The sequence below is a fragment of the Orycteropus afer genome, unplaced genomic scaffold (assembly GCF_000298275.1).
Source record: "Orycteropus afer afer isolate SDZICR_OR568_19922 unplaced genomic scaffold, OryAfe1.0 scaffold00386, whole genome shotgun sequence".
Lineage (NCBI taxonomy): Eukaryota > Metazoa > Chordata > Mammalia > Tubulidentata > Orycteropodidae > Orycteropus > Orycteropus afer.
The window spans coordinates 1,763,917-1,791,715 of NW_006921973.1; the positions used below are offsets into that span (position 1 = coordinate 1,763,917).

Genomic DNA, 27,799 nt, shown 5'->3' on the forward strand with positions numbered 1-27,799 from the left:
GAGTGGCTGGTGGGTTTGAACTGCCAGCCTTCTGGTTAGCAGTCAAGTGCTTTAGCCACTATGCTACCAGAGCTCCTATATTTTATATATATATATGGCACGGGGTACATATCTATAAAATATAGTTATATACCATCTCTCTAAATATGTATATATGTGTGTATAATACATGTACATACATAGTAAATTTCCATTAATTACAGATTTGTATTTGTTATTGTTATTGTTATGTGCTGCCTACTTGGACCTGGCTCATAGCAACCCCTTCTTGGGTTTCTAAGGCAGTATCACTACGGAAGTAGATTGCCCAAACTTCTTTCCGAGGAGTGGCTGGTGGGTTTAAACCACTAGCCTTCTGGTTAGCAGTCAAGTGCCTTAGGCACTACACTACCAGAGTATTAGCTAATTCTCCTATTTGCTAAAAAATATTTGTGGTATGTTCAGTCATTTACAGACATGCCTGTGCAAAAAGCAGAAGAAAAATTCTTACCTGAGGTTGAACACAGCTGACTCTGTATTCACTAATTCAGTGTTTGCAGGGATTTTATAGAATATAAATACCCTAAATAATGAGAATGAACTTCTTATAGACACACACACACACACACACACATATTCATATACTCACACATAAACATATACACACACATATTCAGAGGAAAAAATTGTTAGGTTTTAGATCTGTTGTACACATCCCTCCAATATGACCTTCTATACAAAGGAACTACCAATCTGGAAACAATACAGATTTTTAATGAGCAGGCAGGAAGGCATCACAGGCAGGAAGGTGTTGGAGAAAACAAGTTACTACTCTGAATCTTTCCTCAAGTATAAGGGAGGGAATAGAACTGAGCTACTCTTATTTATATCAGAAGAGATAAGGTGTAAATTGTAAAATGCCTTACAAATATAAATTGTGTCCTTTCTATCATTCCTTAGGTTTACAGATCTCAGTTGTTGTCCAGAGAACTTTATTGGGCCTTGAGATGCATTCACAGTGTCTTGTTTCTTATTATAAGAGTAGTGAGTTATCATTTGCCTTTTTCCACTGTTACTCTCTTATGAGCATAGAGTGGAGATGTCTTGTGAGATATTATGCCAGAAATGCAAGGTATTCATGAATTGTCCCTGATTTTTAAATAGCTGGGAGACCATTAGAAAAAGGGAGTTAATAACTAATATAGATTGCTCTGTGGATATCAAATCAGAATCTGAACATACATGAGCACATGGAAAGTAGCTTTTATTACTTACAAAAAGAAGCAGACAGTATCCATCAAATGAGCAATCCCCCTAACTCAAGAACTTTTGGACAGAGATGGAAAAAATTTTATGTTCATCCTGCTACGCACCATAGATGAGAGACTCAAAAAGGGACAATCATATGACATACTGTTTTCCCCTGCCTTCTGGAAGATGCCATGTTTGACGTAGAGAACTCTTCCATGCAAGCCTTCCATGTGGCATCAGATATGAGGGACTCAAAGGGAGCCCTGCCTTCTGCTGACCACCCACCACTCCGTACCAAGTAGGCCTAGTTAGTTGGGCTGTATACTTATGCTACATGTACTTCCACCTAGCACTGTAGCTGAGGGAGCATGAGGTCCCTTGCTTGGCCATTTTTATACCCACAGGGTTATGTGATTAGGATCTAAGTGACCCATTAGAAGCACAATATCACTTCACATCCTGACCACCAAAGGAAGTGGGGAGGTCAGACCTTGTCACCTAGCCTGAGATTATATCTCTATTTATATTTACACTAGCCATTAGATTTCAGAGAAATGTATGGTGGTTTGTTCCTGAAGTCCAAAGATGCTAGCAGAATGAGGAATGGGGAAGATAAGGATGCCAGACTTGTCTGAAGGATTGCATCCTTACATGTCTAGAAGCTACATGTCATAGTCTATTACAACAAACGGAATGCAGAAGAAGTTCAGAGAATCCTGAAGTTCTCTTAAGCCAGTCATTAAAGATATTGGTAAATATGTGGAACAACACCAGCCTTCTAAATAAATACATTTTGTTTTGGATGGTATAATTATTTTTCACAAATAAATGCTACATATTTATAAATGGTTTATAATAAGCATATATCTGATTTATTATGGCAAATAACTATAAAATATCTTACATAAATAAAAACTTTTTGGGATCTTCAGTAATTTCTATGAATGTAACAGCTCTTGAGATACGTTTGAAAACGATTGCTTTAATGACGTCCATTCCCAGCTCTGTCTTACCCATTCTCAGTTATAAGAATCTATATAACAGACATAAGGAAGCTGTGCCAGTGTTGTTTCTAGGGTTTAAAGAAATGAAGATGACGGTCTCTCCCTTTCCTTTGGTCTGTCCTTCATGGTTGCAAAATGGCTGTTTCTGCTTCTAGTCTACGTTTTGCTCAGAAGGAAACAGGAAAGACTGAGAATGAAGAAGGGACCATACCTAAATCTGAAAAGCAAAACTTTACCAGAACTTCTGCCACAGACTTCTACATATGTCACATAGGCCAGTATCTTACCACATAGCTACTAGCACCTGCAAGTTGTTTTATATTTGGAAATATCGTTGTCCACAACAAAATCAATGTTCTGTTAGTATCAATAAGAGGAGAATGGATGGGGTAAGAAACTAGCTGCAGCTGTCTCACCTGCTGTTTTTGCATGGGTTCAGATAGGGAAAAAAAAAAGCCACTGAAGGTTTTATGTGAACAAGGAGTTTAAAATGGGAAATAGAGTTTACATGAGAAAGAAACTGGGAAAGTGAAGAATGTAAGAGAAAGGCAGAGAATTGGAGAAACATGCTTAACCTATTTAATCTTAAAATACTGGCATGGATGGAAAATCTAGAACCTGTGGCAAGTCCACGAAGTTGCACACATCTGGCCACTGTGAAATCTGAGCCTTTGGAGAGGCTTGAGCTATCTGCCTAGGTTGATATGGGACCTTGCTGAGAGGTATTTGAAAGTTTCAGTGTCTGCGCAAGCAGCCATTTCAGTGGAAATTGCTCATCTGTGGAAGCTACCATTTCACTGCATTTTGATATGGACTGTGGCTGACTATCACGTGTTTGTCATAAGAGCTTCCATTTCACTTCCGCCTTCCACATCTCACAAGAATGACTTTCACTGGCAAACTCTAACCTGAAACTGTGCAAGTAAGGGGATTTTGGGAAAGAGTCTCAGTTTTAGAATGGTAACAGTGGGGCTATATTCATAATAAACAGTTTAGCACCACTGCCAACAAGTATATAGTGTGCATGATATATTTTAATTTGGAGTACATAGAATAAGCACAGTCATTTAGAAATAGCACATACTGTTCTTATTCAAACAAATTCAAGATCCTGACAAACATAAGTAATATAAAAAATGTATTGTAGGGGAAAATATGGATTTAGTTTTGATTCAATCTATAAAAAAAAATCTTCAACTACTAAGAAATATGAAGAATCACTTTTCATTATGCTACAACAAAAAATGGAGAGCATAACCTCTGTCAATACTGACACTGGGAAATTCATTCATTTGCAACTTTCAAGAGTTTTATATCTTTCTTAAGGAGAGCTGAAGGTATAGTCATAAAAGGTGGTATAGTGCCTAAGGCATTTGACTGCTATCCAGAAGCTTGGCGGTTCAAACCCACCAGCCACTCCTCAGAAGGAAGGTTGAGCAATCTACTTCCATAGTGATACTGCCTTGGTAACCCAAGGGAGGGGTTGCTATGAGTCAGAGATGACTGGACGGCACACAACAACAACATAAATACTTGAGGAAGTAATTAGTCAATTAAGAATTAAGCCAATTAAGTAGATTGAAATTTTATTTTTAATTTGAATTCCCTTTTCCCCTAGTTTTTAAAGCCTGGAACTATAACACACATCTTATTTCAACTTTCCTTTTCCACACAGGTCACTTGTGGCTAAAGCTTTATATGACAAAGCTCAAACTCTACTTTTCTAAATGAATTGCTCTGTATATATTTATATGTAACTTCTCTCCATTCTTTCTGGTTCTTCTCAATGACTGAGTCATTTAAAAAATATATATTTAATTTCCACTGGGTTCAGTGTGCTTGTTGGTCTTTGGAGAAGGGAAAATATAGAGAAAAAACACAACATTGCAGTGGCTCTCAGAGACATACAATTATTTCTCCTTTGTATTTCCTTGGGTCTGTTTTTTTCCTTGATTTTCTTTTATGGTTGGTTCTGTGCAGTGACCCTATCATTTCAAATTAGTTTCAAACCACATCCCAACAAAAGCAGCCCTTCCTACTACAATGATGAAATCAGATGTGATAATGTTTGTGAAAAGTCTGCCAAACAAAAAGCATTTGTTAAATACAATGAATATGATTTTATTTTCCTGTCATCTCTCTAAAGTTTATATTTCTTAAGGTACAAGCTGTGCTTTATTCAGCCTTGTTTTATTGTGGGCTCTAATTAATATCTCTGTTATTTTGAACACTTTACTGAACCTTGCAAAAGAGCATCAAGAAATGCAGAATATAATAACATCCATCTCATAAGATTGTTTTCAGGATTAAATGTGATAATCCATACAAACTGCCAAGCACAGCACACATAGAAACACTGACTAAACTATGCAAAGAACAATCACTAGTATTTATTTATTGGTAATTATGTAAAAAAAGCATTTTGCTAAGTTTTTACAGTAATTATCTCATTTAATCTACAACAGAAAACTTATGAGGAAAGTATTATTATTAGAGCTATAATAATTATTATTGTAGTTTTAACACTTAACTAGCACACTGATTGACCCAAAGGAGACACAATAAATATTTGTTAAATTTTTGTTGATTTGTGGACTGTAATTTCCCTGGAGGTCTCAATTAACTGTATCAGTCAGCATTCTTGCTAGCAAAAGGATCTAACTGCAGCAGAACAAAGAATTTATTAAAAGACATTAGATAGCTCATAGAATCAGCAGGAAGGCTGGAGAATCTGGCTCAGAGGCTCTGCCAGGAATAATCCCAAATCTCATAGCAGGAGTGATTCCCTGAGGACATCAAGGAGCAAAAGCTTCTGCCGCTGGCATATCTCACCCCTGGTACAAGACATTGAAATCATCATTATCAATACTGACATCGGAAAATTCATTCAATGCAACTTTCAAGAGTTTTGCATCTTTCTTAAGGAGAGCTTAAGGTATAGTCATACGGTCTTCATTTTGAAATTGATATGCAAATGTGCTTCAAATGCTGAATTCTCAGAAATTTCACTCAAGTATCAGGATCCTGAGTTTTCATAAGATTTTTTAGCATTCCTCATGCACAGTTAGGCTACTTGCTACTCTTGTTTGCCACATATTTTCATTATGATGTTATTAACATAATGATGTCATTAACACAGTACATTCTGCATCATGGTGGAATGATCTATGACCCTGTGAAGTTATTTGTGGCATGTAGGCGGAGAAATTGTTTAATCCTAGAACAATAACAGGATGTTTAACACTTACTCCAGGCACAAGAAAGAAAATTGCTTCCAGTATTCTCTGTTTCTCTGATAGAAAAAACAGTTTATACCAGATAAGAAAATACAAATCCAATACCAGAAACCATGCCACCATTAAAGCTATTACATTTGGAATAGTTTTACTTAGATTGACACTGTGATGAAGCTATAGCCAAAATGATGGTTAGTTGGTGATAGAATATGAATACTATTCTCACAATTTTCAAGTGTTGGATGGATCTCAAATTCCTGATATTGTCTGAAGCACAACAAACAAGCGATATTAATTTGTATATATATATTTTTCTTTTCTTTTCTTCTGTTTGTTTGTTTGGTAGAAAGGAGAAGCTCCATTTTGTCTTTCTTACCATAATGCATTTTATTCAATTGTGGATTAGGAAGTCAATGTGCTTCTTTTGTAAATCTTTAAACAGAGACTGCAAAATACTCATGGGATAAACTAGGGTCCCTTTGGTCCTAATTTGAGGTAGATTCAGGGAAAACCAATATTGCTACCTTAATTCTTAAGGCTAAACTATGCTTCATAGAATTTTGTGACATTCATGTTCCCCAAGAATACTCATTAGCTCACAAGGCAACGGGAAGAATTGCCCTATTAAAGTTGTGGGTGCAGGACTTGTGGGTCTTTGAAATTATTAAAGACTGGTAAGTGGATAGAATAGCAGTCTTCTCTCATGATGATTCAAGTTAGGCTTTGGTTGCCAGCCTGCATCATTTTTTTTTCTCCCCCATTTATACAAATCAAAGAAGACCTCCCAGCACTGGCCATAGTTTTCAATCCCTAGGGATCATAATCTGATTTAAAAACTCTAAAATTCCTGCAGGTCACACTTTTCTAAGGACATGTTGTCTAGTTGTCTATTATAGTCACTATGTCTACTGTACCTCTGAAGATTAGTAGCTTCTACTATATCTCCATCACAGTGAGGTATCTGTATCCTCACTGGCATCAGAAAGCACATCTTTTTTCACAATGACTTTCATACTCTAGCTTGTGTCCACAGCCTATAGAAAGCAGCCAATACAGTTATCATCAGAGATGCTGGCATTTTTCACTAATGCATTTTATGTCTTTATCTCCAAGAATGATTAGAAAGTTCTTGATAGTCTGTTGGAAAATTAGTCTTCTCTTAGGTTTTGTTCTGTAGTCCATAGGGTACTATGAGTTGAAGCCAACTCAACAGCACCTAACAACAGCATAGGTTCTTTCAATAAACTTCTCTAGAACATGATGGGGAATTCTGGTAGCATAGTGCCTAAGGCACTTGACTGCTAACCAGAAGGCTGGCGGTTCAAACTCTTCAAATCCACCAGCCACTTCTTGGAAGGAAGATTGGGCAATCTACTTCCACAGTGATACTGCCTCAGAAACCCAAGGAGGGGTCGCTATGAGTTGGGTCCAACTCGACGGCACATAGCAACAACAACAACAGAGAAGGATGGGTGATAGAGCTGGAACATGACAAAAATAGGCTTTCTAATGAATGTTACTCTTTTGGTTTAGATTACTGCAGTGTCTGGAAATAAATGATAGTCCATCAGACAGGGCAAGAGGTGCTGTAATTCTGGGCAAGGAAATAATGGGTTCATGCTTTATTGTTCTGAGTTAATCTCAATCCCCCTGCATATCTACCTTCCATGCCTCCCAAGCAATTCCTTTGCTAACTTTAATATAACAGGTCTATATTCTATTTTAAGAGCTCTGGTAGCATAATGCCTAAGGCATTTGACTGCCAACCAGAGAACTGGTGGTTCAAACCCACCAGCCACTCCTTGGAAGAAAGGTTGGGCAATCTACTTTTATAGTGATACCACCTCAGAAACCCAAGGAGGGGTTGCTTTGAGTCAGGTCTGACTCAGCGGCTCATAACAACAACAACAACATATTCTATCTTAGAATCAATTTTATTTTGAAGCTCTACAGTTGAAAGAAAGAGATAAAAAATTGTCAAAGTCTTTGAAAGTCACTGGTATTCATTCTGTGTTTGGAGAAGAAATTATAGGACTTTGAACTCTTTAAGAGCTCTAGAGCCATTAACTAGAAAACCAAACTCACTGCCATGGAGTCGGATCTGACTCACAGTGAACCCTCCTTGGGTTTCTGAGGCAGTATCTCCAGGGAAGTAGATTGTCCAGTCTTCCTTCTGATTAGTGGCTGGTGTGTTTGAACCACCAGCCTTCTGGTTAGTAGTCAAATGCCTTTGGCACTAGGCCACCAGAGCTCTTATATATCCACTAGAAGTGACCACTTTACCCATCTTTGAATGTTTCATGCCCTTTGCTCAGTTCTAGGCAGGCATATAGCCCCAAAAGCCAAGCCAGCATCAAGAACTCCATTCCAGAGGAGCACAGGTGGTAATTTTGCTGGTAAACTACAACTCTTAATATTGAATAACTTTACAAAGCCGTTTGTCCCAAACATTCTAAGATGTCATCTCCACATTCTCCCAGTTGTCATGGGGAACATTTCCAACAATTACTTCTGATACCAGAAGCTCTGGTGGCATAGTGCCTAAGACATTTAACTGCTAATATCTATCAATCCAGGTTCTTTTTGCAAGTAAGAAAAGCAGGCTCTTGCTGACTCAAAAGTGCTCCGGTGGCATAGTGCCTAAGGCATTTGAGTACTAACCAGAAGTCTGGTGGTTTTAACCTACCAGACACTCCTTGGAAGGACAGTTGGGCAATCTACTTCCATAGTGATACAGCCTCAGAAACCCAAGGAGGGGTTGCTATGAGTCGGGTCCGACTCAACAGCAGTGAGTTTGATTTTTTTTTCTTTTAATATTTTAGCTAACTCAAACTGACAATGAATTTATTAAAGAAAGTACATAGAATAGCCAAGAATTCTGGAAAACCATGCTTTATAGTCAGGGCAATAAGTGATATAGTGATGGCCTCACAGCAACCTTCAATGAACACTGTGTGGATGTTGAACCATGACTATTTAACCACTATCTCCTGGGAGAATTGCTGTAGGCTCCTTCTTTGTCTTTGAATCAATAGCATATGATCCAAAATATGGGTGAGTTAAAATTAATTTACAAAGTTTAGATGCATGTCCATTCTAGCTGTAAGGGCACTGAAAAAGTGAATACTTGGCATTTTCAGTTTCTATAATTATAGATAAAACTCTGTCTAGGGAATTTCCCAAATATTTGAGGAGAGTTAATAAGCCAGACATTGCAATGAAGGACAGACAGATTATTATATTTGGTTTAACTTGCTTGAGAATTTGAATATAAAGTATAATGTATGTTTCAGAAAATAAATAAATTGAGAAAAATACAGCTTACATCTAGGCAGCTACTAAGGAAGTGGGACTTGTTTCTGATTCATGTTCTTGTGTAGATACCACTTTGTGGCCTCATATAACTGGCCAGTTGACAAGTTATTGTATAGGTTTGCCATTTATCTTATTGTATTTTGTCAATTTCAGTGTAAACTTGCTGCCCATGGCATATAGAAAACTAGAGTTGGTTTGTGCTCACTCCAAGTTGTATTAGTGATTTACTATAAAAGTTGGGAAAAGTCTAAACTGATATAAATAATTCAAATAGTCAATTAGGAATATTTTAAGAATAAGAGTTTGTAAAGTAAAGGTAGACCAGCACTACTTGGGATTATGGAATCATTCAAAATATGTGTATTATTTGTACTCTCTCAAGAATCTAATGTCATTTCAGTCCTCGGTAACTTTCTGACAATCAGGACACCCACTGGCCTAATTTTCTCTCACATCCTAATTTCTATCCAGTTTTGTCAATCTTGTATTTTACCTACTCAAGGCCAGAATTTCTATTGTATCAATGTTTTCAAATAGTTTATGAACTAGACTGATCTTTGCCATTACAATCAGAAGGTAGAGAAACCCTTACCCTACTCACGGAAACTGGATCTCATGAAACCAGAAATGTTCTTAGTAGAGGATAGTGTGGTTGGACAATGACTTTGAACATCAGTGATAGATGCAGTTTGATGGTTAGCAGCTTTGGAGGTAATAGTTAGTATAAGTCTAAGCCTATTATATGCCAATGGTTCTATGAACTTATTAATTACAGGAAAGTTTGTGTTACAAGTCTGTGTTATTGTCATATATTTATTTCAGAAAATTCTCTTTTCTTAAGTATTAGCAGGAGAAATGAGTTTGATTGGTAACATAAAATCAGCAATGATCATAACTTCTGCTTAAAGAAAAAATGTTTGCATGAATTCTTCTTATATATCTAACACATTTCATTGGCTTATTTTCTCTCTCTTTTTTAAGATGACCCATATTCATATTTTTACATGTTTTTTATGATAATAAAAACATAATATTTTATTATTGTAACAAGACCATTGCTGTGATTTCATAATTAAAATCATCCATATTTAATGATTATTCTTACTGAGAAAGATATTTTCAATATGCCAATATTCAAATCAATCCAGAGAAAAGGTTTAAATATGAACTAGTAGATTTTTGTTTTCATGTTTAGCAAATAATTAAATAAGGCCATTTTATTCAGAAGTCTGAAATAGTGATATGTATAGGGTTTCTGTGATTTAGAATCAACTGTACAGCAGTGTGTTTGGGTGGGGTTAAATTGAGATTGATAATTCAAAATTTTAGATGTGTTTTTATATTTATTCATAATATTTATTTAAAGTTTAATCAAATTAATACATTCATATGGATTTATAACTATAATATAAGGACCAGTTTTCTCTCTCAAACTTCCACATCCATAGTTCTACTTTCCAGTGACCACAGCTTTTGTTTTAGATTCAATTTGTGAATCTATAATTCAATAAATAGCTTCTAAATCATTTTTTAAAATCTGATTGTGTAGATTTTTTCAGAAAGTAACTTCTATACTCTTAACAATAGAAAATTTGGAATTCTTTACAACATATTTGAAAATATATCCTATAGCAGTTGCAAATACAAGTAACTGATATTGGAAAATGCATAATCAATTTGCTAGTCAATGCCTCTAATACTCATTAATACAGGCAGAAATACAAATCAGATTACATGTATTCATGGATGCCCGTTTCATACCTTGAACATTTTGAGTTCCTCACCCTCATCTATTTAGTTGAACTCTCAAACATAAAAGTGAAAAAAGCATAAAGATATAAATGCATAAAATCAGTATGTAAATGCTGTGGTGTTAATATGCATTTTTGCTGACAACAGAATTATATGAGCAAGGATTCTCTGCATTTTGCATACAGAATTGCTCCAATATAATTTACATGAATGATTATTTAAAGATTAATTGACTTAATATTTAAAGAACTTAAGTCTTGCCCAAAATATGATTCCATATGTTAGAGGGGAGGGAGAGAAAGAAAGATTGAGATCATCGCTTTCAAAATTAGCTAATTAGATACCAAATGCTAACTAGGGATTCTACTAGAGAAAAGGATAAAAAAAAAAGAAAAAACTATTTTTATTATTTAAATAAAATAATTTCAGATGGAGAAATAGTTATAGTCTATAGAGTTATTGTTGTTGTTATGTGCCATCGAGTCAGACCTAAATCATAGCAACCCCTCCTTGGGTTTCCAAGACAGTATCACAATGAAAGTAGGTTACTCAAACTTCCTTTCGAGGAGTGGCTAGTAGGTTTGAACCTCCAGCCTTCTGGTTAGCAGTCAAGTGCCTTTAGGCACTAAGCTATCAGAGCTCCCTCAAACAGTTAACCTGGTCCCTAGCTATCAATTATTTGTCTAGCTAGTTATCTATTATTTATCTATAAGTTGTCATCTAACCTAATTCCCTTTGCCTCCACATAATTTATTAATATTATACATTTCCCTTTGTATTATCTTTTGCTTTTGTTAAGACTATGACTGACTATAAATTCCTCTCCATATAGACATTGTTTATTATCACATTATTGTTTTTTTTTTTTAATTTTCCTATCATCACAAACTATGCTGATCAAAATTACTCAATTAATACATATTTAATAAGCAGGTATTTACAAATTAAGATCTATCTAATAACCTAGATACTAAATTTAATATTTCTACATACTAATGATTTTTTTTAAGTCTATTTATCTCAGAAAGTACAGGTAGCCATTATTTGCTTATAACTTGAGAAATAAATAGTATTGTATTTCCTACATAGCCCTAGAAAACATTTTTTGGCATCTTCTAGTTATTATATTTTCTCTTTAGAGTTATGTAAATTAGTTTATATAAATATATAATAATAGTAAATTTATCATTCAAATTTTATTTACATTACTCAAATCCAAATTTTATTAAATACAAAAAAATGAAGGTTGTTCATAGGAATATTTCTGGTGATTCTGTTAACTTCTATGTGAAATAGATTTCAGATACTGAAGATGTTATTTTAGCATTTGAAACTGTTACATGACATTAGCTAGTCATTTTTTTTAAATGAAAGGTTTATCCATACTTGTTGTCAGAGACTGAAACATCTGTATGCTCTGTGCACAACAGGTGTTCAATAAATATTTTGGATGACTGTCAGTGTTAACTCTTAATGACTTCATAATGATGTAATTATTCAAATGTCATGTTATAACTGTTTCTTAGAAAGTGCATATTGACATTTTTGAGTTGACATTCACCATTGTATATGCTTAGACAAAATAAATAAATTCTACTTTAAAATGTACTTTAACTTGACTAATATTTACTGACTTAGAAACTTTTCCAATACTATTCTAGAATTGAGTGAAAATAATTAAAATATGCATACCCATAACACAATAAAAGCTTATCAAAAGCATTCAAGTAAAGGATGACAATGAAATGAATGATTAGTTTTCAAAGCACTGGCATCTGCTCTGTGTTTAATCCAAGGGATGCTTTCCAATTTTCATGCATCAACTCCTTTATTCAAAAGAGGGAATTTCTCAAAAGAGACATATGGGACAAAATTAAATGTAGGCTACTGCCAAATTGGAATTTTTAAAATTTATGCATTATTTTATAAGTCACTTACTTATAAAATGATTTGAATATTAAATATAAATATTAAATGCATAGGTTCTCTTCTCTAAAATATTTTCCCATCATTTTTTGCTAAAAGAAAAAAAAAATCACTTTCTTTTCTTTTGTTTTATTTTTCCTTCTTCTTCTGGTCAAAATCAATTAATGTCCAAAGGATACAGTGCTCTGAATTTATTTGCTCCAGGAAAAAAAAAAAAAAAAAACACAATATTCATGAACATAATTTAGTATAAATTGTTAAAACATATATTTCCAGCATTAATGAAATAGTTTAGATATGAATTTTTAAATAGTATTAATGAATAAATAAATATGAATTCATCGCTCTAAATATGTGTATGCAGTAGCAGTATTTAACTTATCAGATGTGAGTTACACCTTTTAAGAAATATTGAATGATAATTTGGTGATTTAAAAACACTACAAAGAAATAATACAATTAGTGGGTATTATTTTTTATTTATTTTTATTTTTTTGGTTAAGATTCAGTTGGATGATAACATAATACCTGAAACTAGAAGTGTTTAATAACAGCTATTTATAATGTCATAGGATTTTAATGCTAAATGATATTATTATTGTCTAGAACTGTGTGTTTCATTTATAGAAGAGGAAATTAAGGCACAGAAAGACTCAAGTTTAATGAATAGCATATAGCTTATTATTTTCAGATCGGATACTAAAATGTGGTTTGTACTGAATTGTCAAGTGATACTTTAACCATTGAAAATGTTTTCCAAGTCTTTTGGTGAGGGTGGTGGTGGTTGTGGTGTGTATATAGTGTTTGTGTGTGTGTGTGTGTGTGTATGTATGAGTGGAGAAATTTCAGTCATGTTTTACATGGAAAATGGATGCAGTATGCCATCCTTAACAAAATAAATCTTTTAAACAGGTATTAAAAGCAATAAAGATATATCTTCTAAATAATTATTTGTAATAGATACTTCAAAAGAAAGGGAGATTAAGAGGAAAGATTTAACTATCTTATTGTTTAGATAAGAAGTAGACCTATAGATTAGTGTTTATTTTACTGTGAACCTCAAAACCACTGCCATAGAGTAGATTCTGACTCACAGCAACCCCACTGGGTTTCTGAAGCAGTAAATCTTTAAGGAAGTAGATTGCCCGATCTTCCTTTGCAGAGTGGCTTGTGGGTCTGAACGCCAACTTTCTTGTTAGCAGTTAAATGCCTTAGGCACTATGTTTATTCCTATAGTAGGCTAATCAGTTATTTAAAGGAAGACAGTTTCAGGCATGATATTTATTGTTACAGAAAAAAAAAAAAAAAGTCAGTGCTTTAGATTCTTTTATATTATTTTTCTCTTTAATGTGCACTTACATTTTAAACTAATATGTCATGAGAAATTAGAATAGGATAAGTTAAGAGGAATAATCACAATATATAATTGAATATTATGATTTTCAATGAAATAGCTTTTTTGTCTTTAAGAATTAATAAAATCATTTATTAATGCTTATATATATATTTATAGACCATATTAATAAATTTTCTGAATTTTTTTCTTTAATACACACATTTAAAAAGGTTTATTAACGCTAATGCAAAAAATCAAAGTTAGATTAATGACCACAGTATGGGAGAAAGTTCATTCAAATACCACCAAAAGGAGAACATGGAAAAATTAAATTGTATTTAGAACTTCTCTGCCAAAAATAATTGCATTAGAACAAGTTATTTTACCTGTATTCTACTAAAGGAAGTTCTACTAAAAGACACAAAACAGAAAACTATTCTAAAACAATCATATCTTGCTATTGATTCACTATCCACAAATAAAAAATTGTATTTATTTATCTTTAACATTAACATATTAAATGTATTTTGGTGGAGAAGGGAAAGTAATTGTTTCATAATTAAAGTGTTGAATTTTAACATTTTTCAGATGAATTCAAGTTCTTTATGAAAAGGCTACCCATGAATTATTTCCTCAACACATCTACCATAATGCATTTGTGGACAATGGATTCTAATTTTCAGCGCCGTTATGAACAACTGGAGAGCAGCATGAAGCAACTTTTCCTAAAGGCACAGAAAATTGTTCACAAGCTCTTTAGCCTTAGCAAGAGGTGCCATAAACAACCCCTCATCAGCCTGCCAAGGCAAAGGTAAGATATTTGTGCCAACATAGAAAAGCTGAGGATATTATTTTGACAGTAAACTCTATAGTTTTGAATACAGGTATTGTAATAGACATAGAACAGTGGTATTTATATTATTAGGTATAATACGGAAGTCTTAAAATAATTATAGCTATTTTCCAAAATAATAGTACAATGGGGAACATATACACGAACATCTTTTTTGTTCTTGTTATCTTCTTTCATTTTCAAAATCAAGAAATTATTCTTTTTCCTTGTGATATTTACACAACAAATGTCCAGCAAAACCCAGGGTCTTACTGTTATATTATGAGCATAGGAAGAAGGCAAGATCACAAAGTGAAATTTATAAATATTTAATCTTCAAAGCAAAGAAAAATAATTCAAGAATTATTTCCTCCTCCAGTATTTAGAGAACCATCAAAATAACTCTACACAAAGTTCTGAAAAATAATGTGTAAGTTTCTAGCATTAATTTGAAGGATAAAGGATAGATGACAATTAAAATAAATAATTAATTAAATAATTGTGACTGAACTAATTTTGGATATTCTAGTTTTTAAGATTGTGACTGTAAGATATATTGACTGGTCAGTGTAAAAAAAATGTATTTATGTATTTGAGACTAGGTTAAAAATACATCAATATGATAGACTAAGTGGAAAAATATAGAGCAATACAACAAAATAAGTCAGCATTGTCCTAGTATCTCTGTTATTAAAACTTTAAATTTAAACTTGATGTTTTAATCACTGAGAAAAAAATGCACTGACAATAATTTTTTAAAGTTTCATTTGGAAATGTATCTATCATTGACATCTTGGTCTCTGTTCATAATTCATTGGCTTTTAGTATGTTCACAGACTTGTACACCTATCACCACAATATAAGATTGGAACATGTTCACTACCCCAAAAGAAAATCCAGTTCCCATTATCAGTCACTTCACATTCATAATACCCATCTTTAGTAAACCACTCACCTACATTTTATAGAGTTCTTATGGCCAACCTTTCAGTTACCAGATGAATGCAAACCATTTCCATCACCTATGGATTTTTTTAAAAATTACTATATACAATTTGCAAGACCTTTTGATGAACTGAATGTAGATGTGAAGGAGAGATTGGCTTCCATGATGACTCCTAGGTTTCAAGCTTGGCTACCTAGTAAAGTAAAAAGAAAAAAAAAAAATTAAAAAAAAGGAAAGAAAAAGCTTAAATGAGAATATATACACAACATTTGTGACCATTACCATTGTTGTCAAGTTGTATCCCACTCATGGCGACCCCTCCTTAAGTTTTTGAGGCAGTATCACTACGGAAGTAGATTGCCCAACCTTCCTTCCAAGGAGTGGCTGGTGGGTTTGAACCGCCAGACTTCTGCTTAGCAGTCAAATTCCTTAGGCACTATGCTACCAAAGCTCCTAAGAGATGGCCCAGTCTACCGGGCGGGGAGCGGCTGGTGGGTTTGAACTGCCAGTTTTGAGCTTGGCAGGCGACTGCCTTAGGCCCGAGGTCATCCCCTAAGACCACATTTGTGATAGAATATCAATTAATATTGTGTTATTAAAATGTGTGTGTGTTTAAATTATACCTTGCCACCACTCATAAGATATATTTATATGTCTCTCCTCATAACCCCAATGACATTCCCTACTAAGGCATTATGATTGAGGGGAACCACTGTTACTGATAATGATAGATTTCATGCTTCAAATGTATGGGTTAAAAGCCATATGAAAACCACTGAAATAGATAGTTGCAAACAAACAAAATAAAATAGGTAAAATAAAGATAAGCTGGGTTGAGTGGCAAATGGATGAGTTTGGATTTTACTATAGTGACTTTCATGGGCATATTAATCAAGTTCAATTACATATAGTTGTATAAATCTGAAGCTTAGAGAAGATTTGGGCAAGTGGGATAGTAATTATCAATTCACATGAAACCATGAGCTCTGAAGATAACACCAGGAAAAATATATAACCAGAATCTGAGGATATGTTTAAGGAGTAGGTAGAGAAATTGAACATATTAATGGACAGATAGTGGGGCATATTGTATGGTATTAAAGTATCATAACAAATAAATTATAAGATGAAGATACAAATGCCATGCATATGCAAGGTTTGTAAGGAAAACATGTGAAAATCATATTTGAAACCCAATAATATATGAAAACCTAAACTTTAAATGCTTAATTTTAATGACAAGCCAGTAACAATTCTGTGGTTCTGATGCTTTCTAAAAAACAATTTTAAAAATATGTTACTATAAAGTATCGATCATTTGTTATTGTGCATTTAAAAGATTTATCCTGGCAGTAGCTCTTAAGGTCTCCATACAATTTATTGGAAAGTTTTATATATATATATAAACTCACTAGCAACCCCAACCCCTCTTTGGGTTTCTGAGATGGTATCACTATGGAAACAGATGGCTCAATCTTCCTTCCAAGGAGTGGCTGGCAGGTTTATATATATATATATACACATGTGTGTGTATATATATCTATATTTTTCCCCCTATATATGTGTGTATATATATCTATATTTTTCCCCCTATAATACATCTAGTTCTTTAACTGTGAACTGACTTGCTCATGCATATTTTGAAAAATTTTCTCAGATGATTCTAGAGGGCAATTCTGATTAAGAATATTATGAGCTTTAACAATTGAATAAGGAACTCTTGTGGTGCTGTGATTAAGGCATTTGGCTGCTAACCAGCAGGTCAGTGGTTCAAACCCACCAACTCTTTGACTGGAGGTAGATGAGGCAATCTACTTCCAAGGCAGCCTTGGAAATCTTATGGATGTCCCTGTGAGTCAGAATCTACTCGAAGGGGGTGGGTTTGGTCTGAGTTTACTTCAGTTAGAAAAAATATCTTCTAATGTGTTATCAAATAAGTATATAAATAACAAATCGTCAGGAAAAAAAAAAAAAAAAACATAAAGATGTATTATTTGGAGTAGAATACAATAAATACAGAAATAAGTCTTTTCTTTCTAAAACTTCTAAATAAAATAAATCAAAGATCACCAGAGGTTTTTCTTGACTTTTAAAAATAATTAACACAATTATTCATCTCACACACAAGAACAATACAGACTCTGTTAGATGAAAGATTTTATTGAATTTGAGGTTTTTATATTCCATCACCATTTTTCTATTCCTATAAATGTGAGATTTTGTTTCTGTTTGACTTTTTTTTTCATTTTAATAAAATGGCATTAAGAGAATTATATGTGTGTGTGTATATATATATATATATATATATATTACAATTTGTTTAAAGAGTGTCAAAAAGGTATTTGTATACTAGTGAGGTAAGTTTTTAAGCATTTTTGGAAAAGGAAATAGATAAGCGATAGCAATGACTCACTTCCATTGAAAATTCTATTTTGTGTCTTGTCTTTATGAAAAATTGTCTCAGTTTTTTTTTTTTTTCTTGGACTTTTCCTACCCTAAGAACTGTGTTTCAATGACTGATTTTGCAATATCTTGAAAAACAAGCAAAAATAAACCAAAATGAGAACTATAAAAATACATGGCCATGTATAGCAAGATTCGTTTATACTTTCTGTGAACTGGCAGATAAGTTGAAGTTACTTTTTAGAACTACAGTGTAGTTCTTTATATGTGATAAGGAATGATATTCAGATAATTCTCACAAATCTGCACTGTCACCATTATTGCTCTCAGGAATTCATGTGACATCAGGAACCCTTTTCTTACTTGAACGAACTCTGAAGGCTTTGATAATCTTATACATTGGAGGTAGTTGATTTTTGTTGCTAGTCTACAACTTATCAGACAAATGACAATGAGTTATACATTTCATAAAGTATAGTGAATGCAGCAATTGTTGGAAAGCATTAATGTATATCTTAAAGAGTAATTCAACTACATTTTTTTTTGGGGGGGGGGCGTGTTCTAGTAGCATGGTGCCTAAGGCACCTGACTGCTAATCAGAAGGCTGGAAGTTCAAACCCACCAGTCACTCCTCAGAAGGAAGGTTGGGCAATCTACTTCTATAGTGATACTGCCTTGGAAACTCAATGAGGGGTTGCATGAGTCGGGTCCAACTCTACAGCACATAACAACAACAACAAAAGTAACAAAACAGGCTAGGGTAAATAGAAATAATACGTTAAGTGCGTATTGATGCAATTTTAACAGTCAGCTGTCTGGGAGACATGAAATAAAAATAAAATAAAATAAAATAATAAATCACTGATTCGTAGCATTTGCCAATTTTTGTTGTATAAATATATCCACTATGGTTTATTTCAAACTAACAATGTGATGTCACTGAGTATAGGGTTAGGGAGAGATATGTAAAAGGAGCTCTTCTGAGGTAGTAGATGAAAGCTGCAGTAGAATGCTGACATCTGATTAACATATTGTTCTTCAATAATAATGGAAAGTGACATATGATGCAATCATTTCTGTAATGTCACAGAGAAGAATAAGTTTGAGTCTATGTTATACTTCTCTGAGAGCTATATCATGCACTTTCCAAAAATGCTCTAAAATTGAATGCAACAAACCAGGCATGGTCATGATAGTGGGTCAAATCTGCCTGGAACCTGTTTTCTTTTTCTTTTTTTTTTTTTTTTAACCAATCTGTAAACTAATTATTTATGTTTGAAAATAGTTGAAAAATATATGAAATTCACATTTGAATGTCTAAGTTTTATTAGTACAAAGACACATTAATTTCTTTGCATATTTTCTACAGCCACTTTCACATAATAATTGTTGTTGTTGTTATTTGCCATTGAGTCGGCCCCGACTCCTAATAATGGTACCAAAAAAAACAAACTCACTGCCATTGAGTCAGTTCAGACTCATAACGACCCCTCCTTGGGTTTCCAAGGCAGGATCTCTACAGAAGTAGATTACCCAGTCTTCCTTTTGAGGAGTGACTGGTGGATTTGAACCACTAGGAGCTGACTAATTGTGATGGAGACTGTATGGCCCTCAAACTGAAAAAAATCTCATTGCCCTGTAGTTGATTCTGACCCATAAAGATCCTATAGGATGTGACAGAATGACTATAGGATTTCTAAGGCTATAATGTTTATGGAAGTAGACTACCTCATATTTCTCCCAGGAGGTGGCCATCTTTTGGTTAGTAGTCAAGTTGCTTTACCACTGTGTTACAAGGGCTGCAATATTGCCCTCATAGCCTAGAATGTTTACAGTCTCATTCTTTACAATATTTACCAAACAATGCTCTAACATAATAAGCACTTGTTCTTAAAAACATGTTTTTTAGTATTTTAATTTTATTTGTATGTCAGTCAAAACTATAATTATATGTCACATTTAAAGGCAATCTGGTAGCACATTCTGCTGCTATCCAAAAGGTCAGTGGTTCAAACCCACCAACTGCTCTGTGGGAAAAAGTTAAGGCAGGCTATTTCCGTAAAGAGTTCCAGCCTTGGAAACCCTATGTAGTAGTTCTACTGTCTTATAGGGTTGCTATGAGTCAAATATGACTCAGTGGCAGTGGATTTATTTAGGTTATACTAGAGACAGGATATTATAACAACCTCAATGATATGTAGATTTGTTATTCTCCTTCAGATTGTTTTAATCTTTAATTTCTAGTATTAAGTGATAATGAATATTTAATAACAAATGTTTTAAAATGTGTGTCTGTGTATATACATATTTAAAGTGCATATGTTGTTGTTGTTGTTATGTGCCGTCGAGTCGGACCCGACTCATAGTGACCCCTCCTTGGGTTTCCGAGGCAGTATCACTATGGAAGTAGATTGCCCCATCTTCCTTCCTAGGAGTGGCTGGTGGGTTTGAACTGCCAGCCTTCTGGTTAGCAGTCAAGTGTGTTAGGCACTATGCTACCAGAGCTCCCTAGTAATTGGTGAAAAACAAGGCTCCAGAACTGACAGAATTCCCATTTAGATGTTTCAACAAACAGATTCAGCATGGGAGATGCTTAATCCTTTATGCAAAGAAATTAGGAAGACAACTACTTGGCCAACTGACTGGAACAGATCTGTATTTATGACCATTCCAAAGAAAGGTGCCCCAACAGAATGTAGAAATTATTGAATAATGTCATTATTATCACAGGCATATAAAATTTTTCTGAAGATAATTGAAAAACAGTTACAGCAGTATGTTGTCAAGGAACTTCCAGAAATTCAAGCAGCACTCAGAAGAAGGCATGGAATAGGGGATATCATTGCTGATGTTGGATGGATCTTGGCTGAAAGCAGAGAATACCAGAAAGATGTTTACCTGTGTTTCATTGATTTTGCAAAGGTTTTTGACTGTGTGGATCACAGAATAATTATAGGTAATATCACAAAGAATGAGAATTGCAGAACTCATAACTTACTGAAGAAGAACCTGTACATAGACCAAGTGGCTGCCATTCAAAGCAAACAAGGGGATGCTGTATAGTTTAAAATCAGGAATAGTGTGCATCAGTTCTTTTCACCATGTATATTCAATCTGTATGCAGAGCAAATGATCTGAGAAGCTGGACTATTTGAAGAAGAATGAAGAGTAAGGATTGGAGGAAGACTTATTAACAACCTGTGATATGCAGAATACACAACATGTCTTCCTGTAAGTGAAGATGACTTGAAGCACTTATTGATGAAGACGGATTACAGTCTTCAGTATGGATTACACCTCAACATAAAGAAACAAAAATCTTCACGACTGGACCAATTAACAAGATCATTATAAATGGAGAAAAGATTGAAGTTGTCAGTGATTTATTTCATTTTATTTGGATCCACAATCAATGTCCATGGAAGTAAGCAGTAAAGAAATGAGATGATGTATTGCACTGCCTAAATCTCTGGTAGCATAGTGCCTAGGGAACTTGACTGCTAACCAGAAGGCTGGTGGTTCAAACCCACCAGTCACTCCTCGGAAGGAAGATGGGGCAATCTACTTCCGTAGTGATACTGCCTCGGAAACCCAAGGAGGGGTCGCTATGATTCGGGTCCAACTCAATGGCAGATAATAACAGCAACAAATCTGCTGCAAAAGACCTCTTTAAAATGGTAAAGAAAGAAAATGTAATATTGAAGACTAAGGTGTGTCTAACCGAAGCCATGGTATTTTCAGTCACCTGGTATGTATATGAAAACTGGAAAATGAACACGGAAGACAGAAGAAGAGTTGATACCTTTGAATTGTGGTGTTGGCAAACAACTGAAAATACAATGGACTGCCTAAAGAATGAAAAAAAATCTTCGCTGAAAGAAATACAGCCAGAATCCTCCTTAGAAGTGAGAATGGTCAGACTTCCTCCCGTGTACTTTGACAATGTTGTCAGAAGAGACCAGCCCATGGAGAAGGATGTCATGCTTGGTAAAGTGAAGGGTCAGCAAAAAAAAAAAAAAAAAAAGGAAGAACCTCAATGAGATGGATTTTCACAGTGACTGCAACAAAAGGCTCAAACATAACAAGAATTTTGACAGCGCAGAACTGGGCAGTATTTTGCTCTACTATACACAGGTCACTATGATTTAGCTGACTCGATGCCACCTAAAAATAGGAGTAGGGGAGAATAAAATAAATGACTGGAAATATTGGGCTTAACTATAGCTGTTAAAGTGTTTGGCAATGTTCTCCCTGCCCCCTGAAGCCCTCTTTAGAAATGTGATTCAGGCATAATGTGTAGAAAATTTGAATGTTCATTCATCTATTGAAGTTTCTACTGACAATTCTCAATTTATAGATAGTAAGAGCTCAATAAATATTTATTACTTTTCTTTGATAAATTTCTTAATACATTAATTCCAATTTATAGAAGTATACAATGATAAAAAGTTATTACTTTATGCAAAATGTTTATTGCTCAATAAAAAGTAGATCATATGTTACAATATGTATATCATGTTTTGTTTTGTATTGTTTCTCCCTTCAGGAGGTGAATTCCCCTCTCCTAGTGGCCACATTTATATTATATAGTTAATTAGTTCAAGGATGGGCACCTGACCTTTGTGTAGACAGAGTTATTTTCCAATTTCCTTTTCATAGATACTTGAAACAGGGTCAGTCTCTGTAGGTCAGATACTGAGATGTGAAGTGAGAAGCCTTTTTAGCCAGTCTTTTGCACTATACAAGAATTCAAGACAGTCCATGGTAGACACCAATAAAGCTTGCCTATGGAGAAAAGCCAAGACAAATAATTCTGGTAACATTCAAACCATTGTTTCCATTTGGACCCCAGGTCCAGAACTTCCCTTCTTTTCCTGTGGTTTCTTTTTTCAATTCTGGGTTCTGCAACTCAAGTGTGATTATTTTTCCATCACAATATATCCCCATGTAGTTAAAACTGTAAAATGCATGCAAGGAAAATGGATATTTTATTAACACTTGCATGGAGAGAATAATGATGAATAAAGTTTACATCATCCAACATAGAAGAGATTTATAAAACTCATTGTATTTAAATTATACTTGTTCTTTTCTCTAAATTCCTTTCATCTCCTTTCAGCACACTTTCTTTCTTCCCTCTTTATGTTGATGACTTTCCCGGCATTTATTTCCTCTCGTCATCTTACCCTCACTATTCACTCGCATCCTTTTCAATATATCCTCTCTCCACTGAAACATTTCTATAAACCTTCTTTCCTTCTTTTTTTTTTTTTTAATACAGTAACTTGGGTCTTTTGGGTTTTCTTATTTACAACATCTCATTCATCTTCTTTTTCTTCATGTAGTGCCTCCTCACCTGCATCTTATATTTTTAAGGCATTAATGGATTATAAATAGCATGTGTTTTCTCTTTTCAATATTTTTCTTTTGAATTTTCTAAGTCATAATATTTCTTATTGTCATTAGGTGTTATCAATTTAAATTTCAACCCATAGTGACCCCACATGAAGAGTGGAACTTCCCCATAAGTTTGTCTAGGCTGCAATCTCTGTGCTTGGTAAAGTGGAGGGTCAGTGAAATAGGGGAAGATCCTCAAAGAGATGGATTGACACAATTGTTTGCAATGATGGGGTCAGATATAACAAGGATTGTCAGGATGGCACATAACTGGACAGTGTTTCATTCTGTTGTACATAGGGTTGCTGTGAATCGAAGCCGGCTTGATGGCTCCTAGCAACAACAACACAATCTTTATGGGACCAAATTTTCAAGTCTTTATCCCACAGAACCACTGAGTGGGCCATATTTTTGTTTAGCATCCAAGTGTTTAATCATATGGCACCAGGGCTACTTACTGTCCTTGAAAAAATTTTCTCTTAGAGCATTAAGTTGATTTCCTTCACTTGTAACAAAATAACACTTTCCAGCATATATAAAATCTAATAAAAATGTGGATCCATTTTGAAAATGTCCTGTTTTTGCTTTTTTTTCCTTTGGACTCATAGTAACCTTATGTGACAGACTAGAAAGCCACAGTTTTTTAGGTTATCATCTTTATGGAAGCAGATCACTTATCTTTCTCCTGTGAACTGCTGAGTGGGTTCGAATCACCAATCTTTTTGTTAGTAGCCAAGCAGTTAATCATAATACCACCAGGGATCCTTCAAATATGTCCTAGAAGCAGGATAAAAAGAAGCCCATAAAATGTGATTTACCTGTGGTAATCTTCAGTATGACATGATGCTTCATAGAAATAGAAGAGGATCATCAAAGTCTAGTACAGTGATTGTATTTGCAACTTTTTGTATTTTTTTATATACTATTTTGCCAAATTTTTAATATTCTTGGATTATCTAGATCACAATATGCATGCACGCACTGCCATCAAGTCGGATCCGACTCATATAGACCCCTCCTTGGGTTTCCGATGTGATATCACTATGGAAGTAGATTGCCCAGCCTTCACCATAATTGCCCAGGGTGGAGAAAGCCTATTTGCAAGAATAGAATACTGGCTGTGGGATAGAGATAACACAAAATCATAAGTTGTTGCTAAGTGTAAATAGCTAATTACATAAATTAATAAGGGAAAGTCAATATACAATATTTAAAGCAACAATATAAGGCAAATATAAATATTAAATATTAGAAAAATACCATATTTTGTTTTGCACATTAACCAAATGGAAACATGGAGTGACAAATTGCAATGCCTAAGGCATTTGACTGCTAACCAGAAGGCAAGTGGTTCAAACCCTCCAGCCACTCTTTGGAAGGAAGATTGGGAGATCTACTTCTGTAGTGATGCTGCCTCGGAAACCCAAGAAAGGGTTGCTGTGAGTCGGATCTGACTTGACAGCAGTGCATTTTAATGGTACAAAATAAGTATAGATGTGGAAAGAATTTTAAATCTGTACCAGAGCATTTTATATGTAATTATCATTCATTCAATAAAAGTGACCAGGAATCACACTTCTTATTTTGCATTAAGTATTAATATTCTTAATAAGCAAACTATATACATGTGTTTTGTTTTTTTCTTTTAATAATGAGCAGATGAAAACTTTGATTAGATAAAAATATTTACATATAATATTACAGTATTTATTGCAAGAAAGCACAGCTTCAGCACATGTAAAAAAGACACTGATTTATAAGACACATTTTTCAAACTATTGTGAGTCTGAACCACCAGCCTTCTGGTTAGCAGTCAAATACCTTAGGCACTTTGTCTGCAGAGCTCCTTTTTTTTGGTTATCCACCTGGGTTAAAAATAATGTTACGGTTATAAATAATACAGCAGAGTCCTGGGTGGCACAAAAGCATAAGTGGTTGACTACTAACCTGAAGGCTGGCAGTCCACCCAGAGGCCTTCGAAAGATTAACAGTCTTGAAATTAGATAGTGCAGTTCTAAGACAACTGAAAATAACAACAACAGATAATACTCTTCGAATGGAAAATAAATAAAAAGAAAGAAAGAAAGAAAGAAAGGACAGGGTGGAGAATGTTTCAACCAGCCTATTTTATTTATTTTTTGAATTCTCTCCTTTTTATTTTTTTCCATTGTGCTTTGGGTGCAAATTTGTTTTACATTCAGTAGTGCATGCACATTTGATTTCATGGCCCCAAGAATACCATCCCCAACCATAAAAAAAACTCTTCTCCCTATGGCTACTTCCTCCCTGTGCCTTTCTTATCTATCTATTACTCTGTCCAGTTTTAGTAGCTTTCTTGCTTGTGTGTTTATTTTTTTCTTGAAGAGTCATAGTCCATGCTTAGTGAACAGAATCCCCTCTCCTGTTTGGTGAGGTGGGTTTGAAAGAGAGGATTCCTCCCCTTTACTTCCCTTTACTCTCCCCACTTTTGAAATTATTCATACTCAAATTCTAGCAACACATTTACTCCCCACTCCTGTAATCTTAATCAATAGCTTAGTTTTAATTGTGCTATAAGCACAACTTGATCACTTGCTTTCAAAGGTCTATTTACTGAAAGTGAAGTTTCATTTGGAGTTCTCTTTGGTGCAGTGGTAAAAGTGTTCAGCTGCTACTCTAGCATATAGTAAGCATTCAACAATTTAAATTTTACTGTAGAGAAAAGAGTAAGCTCTAAGTCGTGATTAACTCAAACCTACCCAAACTCATTACTGTCAAGTACATTCCAACTCATAGTGATCCTGAGGTACAGAGAACAGTTTCTTAGGGTTTCCAAGATTGTAATGTCTGTGGAAGCAGCTTGTGGGTTCAAGGATTCACATAGACCCTTCTGTTACCAGCCAAATGCTGAACCATTGCGCCACGGGGGCTCCTTTGATTAACTAATGACTGTCCTTTTCTCAGAAGCTCTGGTTGTTCAGTGGTTAAAGCGTTTGACTGCTAACTGAAAGACCACTGGTTCAAACCCACCAGTTGATCCACAGAAGGAAGAGGTGGCAGTCTGCTTCCATAAGCATTTCAGCCTTGGAAACCCCATAGGGCAGTTATGCTCTGTTCTGTAGGTTTTCTATGAATTAGAATAGACTCAATAGCAACAGGTTTGGTTTTGGTTTTAATTTTGATTTCTTTATAATGAAATCATTACGAAACAATGGTAATTTAATCAAATGACTGTTCTCTATATATTGTTCAACATAATAATTATTTTTTAATCCATATAGTAAGAATTTACTTTTTATATCTATTTTTTCATATGTCACAATCATTTAAAGCACAAAAATATCTTATAAATATGGAGATTCAAATGCTGTCTTGTTTGGTTTCAATATATAATGGGAAACGGTTTAAACTGTGTGTTGGTGAAACTGGTACAAGATTCAAAGAATTGCTTGGTGTTAAAAGATCAATGCTTTTTTTTTTTTTTTAATTTATTTAACTAATGGGTCTGTAACATATAGTGGTTTGGTTGTTCAAATTCTTGCAGCTGAATTAGAATATCCACAAAATTGTGACAGTATGAACATCCACAATAATATTTTCAAAATTAGAATATAGCAACTCTAGGTTGGGCAATCCTACTTCCGTAGTGATACTGCCTCGGGAACCCAAGGAGGGGTCGCTATGAATCGGGGCCGACTCGACGGCAAATAACAACAACAACAACAGGTGCACACTGCTTGCTAAGATAACAGTGCATTGGCTTTTGGAGCAAGAACACAATAGTGATTGTTGTTGTTGCTATATGCTGTCAAGTCAGACTCAACTCATAGCGACCCCTCTTTGGATTTCTGAGGCAGTATCACTACGGAAGTAGATTGCCCAACCTTCCTTCTGAGGAGTGGGTAGGGGTTTAAACCACCAACCTTCTGGTTAGCAGTCAAGTGCCTTAGGCACTAGGCTACCAGAGCTCCCACAATAGTGATAAGAATACATTTTGTCCAAGTTAATCATTTTAATTACATTATTTATGTAATACTTATATACTGGTTTAAAGGATAGCCTCCCAAGTTATTGATATTTAAAATAGGGATGTGGCAGTCAGAATAAAAAGTTAATTATAAATTTCCTAGGGCAACTTTCATTTTTATTTACATGTCTTCACCCTGTCACTGTACCCCTTTATCTTCCAGAAAAGAAATGCGAATTGTGTGGCAAAGTGTTTCAGCCTTGCTAGTATCAGGTATGATATTCAGATGACCAGTGCACACAATATTCCACTACAATATATGATTTCACTATGTCTATTATCTTAGCAAATTCTACAGCTGTGATGACAGAAATCTATGATGACCTTGACCAGCAGTTCTCAAATATTTTACCTCAGCAATTCTTTATACTTCTTAAAATTATTGAGAAATTCAAACCTTTTTTTTTTTTTTTTTT

General features: G+C 34.5%; 1 protein-coding gene across 1 annotated transcript in view; it reads left to right on the forward strand.

Annotated features, from left to right (window-relative positions):
• BRINP3 (BMP/retinoic acid inducible neural specific 3) overlaps positions 1 to 27,799 on the forward strand; it is a 733,775-nt gene that overhangs the window by 554,942 nt on the left and 151,034 nt on the right. The window contains exon 6 of the mRNA XM_007953312.2: positions 14,388 to 14,610. Within this exon, the coding sequence (XP_007951503.1) occupies positions 14,388 to 14,610 (223 nt within the window). The remainder of the gene's footprint in view (positions 1 to 14,387; positions 14,611 to 27,799) is intronic.